General features: G+C 40.4%; 1 protein-coding gene across 10 annotated transcripts in view; it reads right to left on the bottom strand.

The window, feature by feature from the left end:
* Window positions 1–5: 5 nt before the first annotated feature.
* Lapsyn (Leucine-rich repeat activity-regulated protein at synapses) overlaps window positions 6–9,534 on the bottom strand; it is an 83,628-nt gene continuing 74,099 nt past the window's right edge. For all 10 annotated transcript variants that reach the window (XM_089078968.1, XM_089078970.1, XM_089078962.1 and 7 more), the window contains 2 exons: window positions 5,472–5,692; window positions 6–2,493 (listed from right to left, as the gene is read on the bottom strand). In XM_089078968.1, coding sequence (XP_088935094.1) covers window positions 1,657–2,493; window positions 5,472–5,692 — 1,058 coding nt within the window. In that variant the 3' untranslated portion in view covers window positions 6–1,656. The remainder of the gene's footprint in view (window positions 2,494–5,471; window positions 5,693–9,534) is intronic.

The raw sequence follows: 9,534 nt of genomic DNA, 5'->3' as shown, positions 1-9,534 counted from the left end.
TTAAATTGTATTGAAGATGATTTACTGGAATTTTATTAATATCTTTGTACATATATAAAGTACATATATAAAGATTCTTCGTACATATTAAAAGGTAACATGAAAATTAGTATAAAAGTTCTTCAACATATATCGTAATATTCGCGTCACATATACGTGATGAGTGTTGGCATTATTATTTCGATGGTTTGGTTACATTCTATTCGCCTTACGATATTACGATGAAATGAAATGATCCTTTGCACCCGTATAAAATAAATATTAGGAACTAAGCTGGGTGACATTTCGCGTCCATGATGAATCGGTGATGTATCCTGAAAATGCGAATTGCGGTTGCCCGCACTATTATATCACTTAACTTTATCTTTTAATGTATACAACAATTTACAAGTAATACATACATACGTACCGGCATAATGGAAATGTTTTAGAGAAATAAAAAGAAGAGATTCTAAAGAGTTCTAAAAAGCAAATGCACATATTTTGTATATACATATCTTCACAAATAAGTATACACAAAGTCTTACTTCTTCAAGTATATGAGAAAAATAAATAAAATCGTGTTATGCGGAATTATATATATATACATATAATATATATATATATATATATATATATATATATATATATATATATATGAAATAAAAAAAATTCTTATAGTAAGTCAGTTAAGTCATCAGCTTGGATAAAAGAACTTTGGCATCGCAGCATCCTCTGAAAGAAAATTCTTCTTAAGTACCGCGTAAACCGTGCGATAAATCTATCCCCCCCCCCTCTCCCCGCATTGCTATTACATCGACAAAAGCACGTGACGATAATGAGCGCGCTATCAGTTCTCAAGATTCGTGCGACCGAAATGAAAATCGGTAAGTCCCTCTATCGTCGCGCAAAGAGTTATAGAGCGAGATAATACAATAATTCGTTCGAAACACGCAGAGTCCTTAAAAATTCATCACATCCACATAGATCTTATATGCATATATTGTAACCATTTTATATATATATATATATATATATATATATATATATATATATATATATATATATATATATACGTGAACACAATATAGAACATTTACACATTTTATTTAAGTTAACGCGTTTATATCTTGTAAGTATAGTCTTCGTAAAGTTGGCTTCTCCGTTGGTTACTTTCGATGACTGTTTCTTCTCAGAGTCTTAAGTACGTATTTCGCTTTGATAACGTGAATGCTTTCGTATTACGTCGTTCGTGCTTCAAGAGATCTCCTTATATATCCTCGCTTCTTCTGCAAACTTGCAACTTATCATTGAAAATGGCGGTTAAGCGCCAGGAGCATTTATAATCGAGCCTATAATCTCTCTCATTTATTGAACATGCGAGTGCGAACGTGTATTAATGATCAGATACAAACGGTTAGGCACGTATCTGTCGATATATCCGATTAAACTCTCTTTCTGAAATCCGTCGATTAAACTCTCAATAAACACCAACAGGGTTTCTCAAGATACTTTGAAAACAGTGTTAATTTATTTTTTACTCTTCTTTTTTTTTCCCTCGAAGTAGATATAGAACTCTTAAACTTTCGTCTCCTTGCGGTTCGCGTAAAACTTCACTCTCAGCATCAACGCAAAATCCTCTACAATTTCTACTGTACGAGGGTCCTGGCGATTATTTCACGAATTACCGGCGGTCAGGTTGCTGTTCAGCAGCTCGGTATTGGCGTTGTTCGCCGTAAGCTGCTGTTGCTCTTTCTGCTTTCTGCGCCGCCTGCGATTCCGCTTGTGCACGCAAAACAGCATCACGAAGATGACGAAGAGGAACGCCGAGACGCATGAGACCACCAATATCCAGATAGACCGGGCCTTCTCGGTCTCCACTTTCTGCTGTATGATGCCCGAACACTCGTCGTACAGCTCGTACGTCCGATTGCTGAATTGCACGTCGTCGCAACTCTCGCTCGCAGTTCGCGACTGAGTGCAATTCGCAAAGTCGGACTTGATCTTGATCCGACGTAGCTTCACCCAGGCGTTGAACGTCTGACACTCGCAACCGGCCTTGAACTTGATCGGGTTCTTGGAGAGATCGAGCACCTTCAACGAGCAGAACGGCGCCAGATCTTCGGTGTCGATCGAGGTGATCTGATTCTCGGACATGTTGAGCGTGAGGAGGGTCGGCTGGAAGCCGATGCTCGGGATCTTGGTGAATTTGTTTCTGGTCAATTGTAGCAGCTTGATCGGCGAGGTGACCTCCGTCTTGAACACCGAGTCGGTGAGCTTGTTGTGAGCGAGGTAGAGCGTGCGGAGATACGGCAGCTGGAAAAGGCTCTTCGGCAGATTGTCGCAGCCGTTCTTCGAGAGATCTAGCACCTCCAGATATTGTTGTTTGGCGAAGGCCCCCTCCTCGATATTCGATATGAAATTGTCGGCTAGGTAAATGTAAGCTAGACTTGTGTACGGGGTCAAGCTATCGTTCGTCAGATCCCTCACGCGGTTCACGGTAGCATCCAGTATCTGTAAGAGAAATATTTTCAAATAAGAATTACGTACATAAAAACATTTAAGAGAGAATAATATGTACATCTCAGCAAACATATATTTATTCTTTTTATAAAAATAAAGAGCTTGTTGAAGAGATTGTTGAATTAAGTCGGAAATCGGAAAATGTTGTGAAATTTTTTGTTTTGGTGATAATGGGAATTCAGTAATCGCTTAAATTTAAATATTACACAACAGGCAACCAGGCAAATATCACGTGTGCTGTTTATTGATTTTAAACTGTACAAAATTAATAAACGAGAATCTTAATGTCTCATTTCTGTGAGGGCACGCAACGTGTTGTTCGGATGATGGAGATTAACGCACCGCCGTTCACGTTATTCATCAGATTTCTGTTAGTAAAAACATTTCGGGATGAAAAATGGTAATTCCGTTGAACGGAAAGAGAGCGGAGAGGGATTTATCAATAAGATCTTTGTTTCCGTAAAGATGCACTTGTCAAGATTAGCCGGTCGGCGAGAAGAATTAATGACGTAGCTAACTCAATAATGCAAGGACGCGAGGTATTAGGACGACGGATAATGGTTTCTTTGACGTGACCTCTTGATATGCAAATGCGATAAAGAAATATATGAATATTTTAATACGTCCCTTTATTTACATTAATTTAATAAACTTCGCACACAATTTTTTGCTCCTTACCAGTTTCTCGGCAGGAAAATCAACCGAGAGAGAGAGAGAGAGAGAGAGAGAGAGAGAGAGAGAGAGAGAGAGAGAGAGCTGATTTCTGATATTACAAATTTAAGTCTCGTAATATTAATTACATTACCTCTTTCGATCGCAATTATGAACATATTAAATATTTTCAACTAAATGAAAATCCTATTAAAACAAAGTTGATTCAAAGCTGGATGAAAAACGAATTACTTAACTGAATTCTCGATATTAAATCATTATGTATGTCTTAATGTTAATTAAAAATGTGCGAGATAAATTTCATTTTAGTCCTTCGTATTTGAGAAAACATTCTGGGATATTTCGTAAAAGGATATCACGTTCTATTGACGTTGGTTTACACCGAACGGAACTCAACTCCGAAATTAGTACGTCTTGTATTTCTGCGAACGTGTTCGTTATATTCTGCCTACGAGTTAGCTTTGTCGATTGGATGTATAAACAGCTCTTTATGCGCGTTAATTCATATATTCAGCTGCGCAGATTCGCGTATAATCTTCACAGATATATACATACATATATATATTTGCAATAATACGATTATATTGTACAACGTAATAAGTTCAAATTTATTAATAATAATAGATTTTCCGATGCGTAACAAATTAATCTTCCCTCTGAAAAAAAAAAAAAAAAAAAAAAAAAAAAAAAACTGAATACAAAGAGACGATCGCGAGAAGATTAAGACTCACTTGCAGTTAAATAAAAAAACTAAGGTTTTTATCTATTCGAATGTTTGAAAGCCGTATCCAATTTGAATTTTCATTTGCGGAAAGTTATGTACCAGCGGCGAGACGTCTCTCGAGGAAGACTCTATTGCGGATTGGTCAAGGAAAATTTTGCGACGGAATTCACTATCCTCGGACTCCCATCGGGACAAGACATACAAGATCAAATGCTGGCGCATCGGCAATATCTCTGCACGGCTAAAATTTCTCAAGTGTATTGCGGAACGCATCCATCCTCGTGACCCTGGACAACCCAATCTCCGGATTTAGCATGTCTGGAGTTTTGCCTGGGATTCATCGCGGGGCAAGTTTACCAAAGTACGAAAGCGCAGTTGCAGACGTGCGCGGATTTGCAGGATGCGGTCGTATCGGACGGACGGGCGGAGAAGAGGGGGAAAAAAAAAAAAAATAAATAAAAAATAAAAATAAAAAAAAAAAAAGGAGAACGAAAAGATAACAGATGTATGCACGGGAACGGAACGTAGCGGGAGAATTCCGTAAAGGCGGAAGAGAGATTTGAGCTTCGGAAAGACATGCGTACATAAGATGGGAAACATCTCGCTAGGGGGATTTCGATTGCGGAGGCTTACAACCCCCCGTTGATACCCCGACCGGGCGTATAAATGATTAATTATTCGTACGTAATGTCGCTAACAATGAATGAATTAACGGTACAAAGGTGCGAGAAATAGATCGCTCATCATCGCATTTAATATTACACGGAGTCATAAAGCGCGGGATCTAGATTACCGCACCAGGGTGGTGTATCGTTAAAAAGTAAAATAACGATCAACAATAGCGCCTCGAGAAGGTATCAACAAGTATATACATTTTATCGTCGACGTTGATAAAGCGAAACTCCTGTAATGCTATTATGAAGTGCGCGTTACAAGACAGCGCACGCGTTAACCCGCTGGGACATCAATCCGTCTCGCAAGTCAGCCCCGTGCATCCTTTGTAAACTAAGGCTGCCAGATTTACCCCCCCTTTTGACGGAAATAACCGTGGAATAAACAGGAGAGCAAAGGCCTGTGTGTGTGTATAATATCCAAGGGAAAATAACCGCCTACATATTTCCCATCCCTGAATTACACGCGGATGAGAATTAGTAATTAAGATAATAAAAAAATATCACACAGTTGTACAAAAGAAACTTGGAAATATTTCTCAGTTTAAATCTTAATATCGCAGCCTTTTTGCTTCCTTCGCGAATAATACGAAATACGTTCAAATAAGGAGAGAGAGAGAGAGAGAGAGAGAGAGAGAGAGAGAGAGAGAGAGAGAGAGAGAGAGAAGGGAGAGGAGAGGAGGAAATAAAAGGCTTTATTGCCATAATTTTCAGAGTAGCTTATCGTAAACTCTTTTATTAGCTTCTGTTTTATAGAAATTGTTGCAGATAATAAAGAGAGGTAATACATTCGGTACGGAAAGATAAGGTGTCCCGACCGTACTAAATATATAACTGTTCTTACTTCAATTTCACGAGATTATTATTATTATTATTATTATTACGTGGTACTGGGAGCTTACCTGTATGTCCGACTTTAAGTTCGTCGGGATACTCTGCCACTCCAGGTTCGAGCAGGACGCCTCCAGCATCGAGTAGGACCTGGTGTATCGGCACCTCTTCGCCGCGGTGTCCCAGCCCGCGAGTTGCGTCGGGCCCGGCAAGCCCAGCACCAAGCCGTCCGGCACCGTGGCGACGACGAAGCCCATCAATAGGAAGCCGTTAAAGAGAAGGATGCTCATGTCTGCAACCAGAGCCAGAGAAACGTACGTACTTGAACTTTGCCCGAAGATCGAAACCTCGAGTTGGATAACCGATCGTTCGGCGAATGTACGGAGGGGGTGGGCGGAGGAGAGGGGGAGGGGGGAGGGGGCGTGGGACGAACGCGAGAGTGCGCCCTTGGCAACGCGACATAGTCGTTACACTGAATGACATTTATTGCATCGCGGCGAGCATGGCACGATATATTATATATTGTCGAATTTCAGGATATCTGTTTTTACAGACCGTTCTCGATCTCGCGTCGAATTTATCGATGTATCGATCGTACCCAGAGTAACGTAAACGAATCTGAAAAATCCCTTCTTGCCCGGGCGAGATGGTCGGCTTAAGGCAGTTAAAGGAAGTTGATTAGCAGCCCGCGAGATAGCTTTGAAAAAATTGTGGAAACTTTTCCAATCGCCCGAGCTATCTCCTCGTAACGTCCATTTACGTGCAACTACGGGGCATTTCCGTAGCTTAATTAAGCACCCTTCGAGATGAAAAAGAAAAGAGGATGGGGAAAGAGAAGGGAGAAAGGGGGAAAGAGAGGAAGGAAGGAAGGAAGGAAAGTGAGATATCACTTTGAAATCGTAATAGCTTCAGCTACCAATGCTATCGCATCTATTTGCGCTCGTCCTGCGTCGATGCTTTCCATATTTGGAGAGCGGTATCATAATTCTGACTAGCATCGTTTTTGGTCGAGATCGATTCGAGCAAGCGTTTCCGGCGCACCTATTACATGCAATCGCCCTGACGTCGACGAGGTGGAATTGCGAGCGCTGACCTCTTATAGTCATTTAGATCGTCAGTCGAAATAGCTTCGGCCCGCTTATCGCCGGTAAAGTAATTTCCAGGTGGCGATTTCAACTTTGCGCGCGGCGCAGAGGGAAAATTTCGATTGCGTAAATTTTCGGATTTTGACGGCGCGGCAAAATGAAATTATGAGGGGGAGGGAGGAAAAGGGGGGAGAGAGAGAGAGAGAGAGAGAGAGAGAGAGAGAGAGAGAGAGAAGGAAAAGGGAGGGTTGGAGAGAAAGTTAACGAGGCTCCTCTTCTCCACTACATTCCCTGAACTATTTCTCGCCTCCCCCTCCAGCCCCTCGCTTCCCCTCGCTTGATGCAAAAGCGAGGAAACTCGCGGCGAGTCGCGCAGCGAGGGGAACCGCTGTCGAAAACGTCCGGTTCGTTACGGGCGATCGATCGCCCGTTTGTCCCGATCAAATTTCCCTCTTACGCCAGGTGTCGATGTAATAAAGGACAGGGGAGAGCAGTTTATAGGGAGCAGTTTATAGGGAGTACTTCGCGAGAGGTGGATTCAAAAGCCGGGGTAATATCAGGTCTTGTAATAATTGCTCGGAAGATGCAACACCGACGAGACGCAACCTCAGCATTTCCGAGAGAGAAAGAGAGAAAGAGAAAGAGAGAGAGAGAGAGAAAGAGAGAGAGGGGGGGACGGGCGTCGACGCTAAAATCAAATTACACTTCACGGGGGATGATTCCGAGCACTTATGCTAACTGCGCATTCGTTGCGCTTAACGAAGACGTAACACGCCGGACGTACACTTTACATACGAATGGATTTTTATTGCGGGATATCACTTGCAACCGCGCCGTTACTATTTCTGGGATATTTTAAGATCTTAATCTCCGTTCCGGTAAGAAACTTTTATCTTTTTTTTCCCCTTTTTTCCCTTTTTTAAAGCCGCGCGACACTTTGTGTACATCGAGAATAATTCGCCGCTCCCTCGCCACCGCCGCTAAGCGCCTCGTTCCGCGGAGGCGCCGCGGCGGATTTTTATCGCGGGATTTATTGCGCATTTCGATGAGATAAAAATTTCATGGCGCTCCGCCTGCTACCCCGGCGGGCTGGATATTATAACGGGAAAGCCCTCGGGCTTTCCTCGACCATAATTAAAATTAAATTGCAGTTAGCTAAGACGAAAGTGCTCTCTTCGCCGAAGCCAAAAGCTTAATAGCATTGCGTAGGATGCACGAGGAACTGGAGAAAGGAAGATGATGCGCCTGCACGTTGCAGTTCGCCGTTTGTATAAAGGACGACGATGACGGGGACTACGACGACGACGAGAGCTTCACCGACTTCCGTACATCTCACGCTCATTTGCTTGCATTTGAAAACGTTATTAATACAAATTGGAACGGAAATCTCTCTCTCTCTCTCTCTCTCTCTCTCTCTCTCTCTCTCTCTCTGCGAAACTTCTGCCGATCTATCTCCCAATACAACATCTTAATAATCAAACTTACTCCTTTGAGAATTCTGTGACACCACCCTCTTCTTTCCCCTGCCATGCTCCCTCGTTTTATAAAGCAACGTAGAGAGAGAATTATGATTTATTATCTATTAGTTCTCCAATGAAATTTATTAGTTCTCTAATGAAAGCTCATAATTTTGCGGAATATTTTTTGCTTAATCGATTGTTCTCGTATGAGTGAGATTGATAACAGTAATTAATACTGCTTTTCTGATTTTTTTTATTTCCACGAATATATGTTCCAAAATTTCGTACGTGAGGGAGAAACGTACGTAATTAATAAGTACAAAATATATTAAAAATGCTACTTCAATCTGATGCACGTTACATTATGAATTAGGCTGCTGTATACGTGTCAGTATACTTGTTTCATATATTTTTACGCGGCGTTTCTTATCAAGAAATGCAAAGAGACATTCTGAAAATATCCCTTTTCCCACAAAAAAAAAATCGAATATTCCTGCTCGCAGATACCTCCTCTTGAGAAAGATGTTGATAAAAATATTGATGTAATATCATGAGAAAGCGTTTGAAAGCGTTCGAAAGCTTTTTCCTTGATCATTCAGTAATACTCTTCATATCGTTTCGGGGATTGAAAACATGGAGTGCGTTTCATTTACGGATTGTTATATAAAACCAATTAATTACCAACGCGTTGACTAAATACAACTCGATATTAATTTATTATTTCATGTCCACTTTTGATGACCCGTGAATAATATATTCACAGCGATAATACGTTTCACGCTGATAGTGTGACGAGCCGAGCATTTTCATTTCAATCAGCAGTGAGAGCAAATGCAATTTAAAAGTACATTTTGCAATAGGAATATGACTCGTTGAAGCACGGACAAGAGTCCAAATGACTGAGTCGAATGTAATATTCGCGGAAAATATGTGAAATATACGCAGAAATTGACTAAAAACGATTTTTTATAATCTTTTTTTTTTTTTCAAATTATTCATAACAAAAATATTATAGATATAAAATTATTATAAAACGATTAACAATTCATGGAATAAAATGGCAGCTAAAGTTACGTAATTTTCATAAAAATCGTGAAAGTCCTGTAAAATTCAGTTTTCAAGAGATCCAAAAAATTAGGCATAAAGGTTAAAAGATCTGAAATAACATAATTATCAGATTTACAATTTAGTCGAATTTCCGTGCCAGTAAATTCGCGACGATTCACTTAAAAGTGAAGAGATTGATGTATTGTTGGTACACTAATTATCTATCGTAAAAATTCCTTTTTTATTAAAAGCCACCGAAAAATTTCACTCGTTACGAAAATATCCGCAACAATAATCCTTCGAGTTGTTTTCAATTATTCAATTATTATTATATTATTTTCATCTATTTTTATCCGTTCCGCTTATTCACTCGCTTTCTGGAGGACGGATCTCGTCTCAAGAGGAAATTTTATTTTAACTTTCGTGGGAAGAGAGAGCTATTCGCATGAGAGACGAATAATCGAAGGATAAATTTTCCGCGAAACTCGCGCAGCTTTGTCGATATGCCACCGAGATTCGGAAGTCGATTTCGCTATCGACAA

Source organism: Pogonomyrmex barbatus, unplaced genomic scaffold (genome assembly GCF_055798465.1).
Source record: "Pogonomyrmex barbatus isolate J1 unplaced genomic scaffold, ASM5579846v1 scaffold3, whole genome shotgun sequence".
Classification (NCBI taxonomy): Eukaryota; Metazoa; Arthropoda; class Insecta; order Hymenoptera; family Formicidae; genus Pogonomyrmex; species Pogonomyrmex barbatus.
Note: the sequence above shows the minus strand (reverse complement) of the source record. Positions and strands in the feature narration are given on the sequence as shown.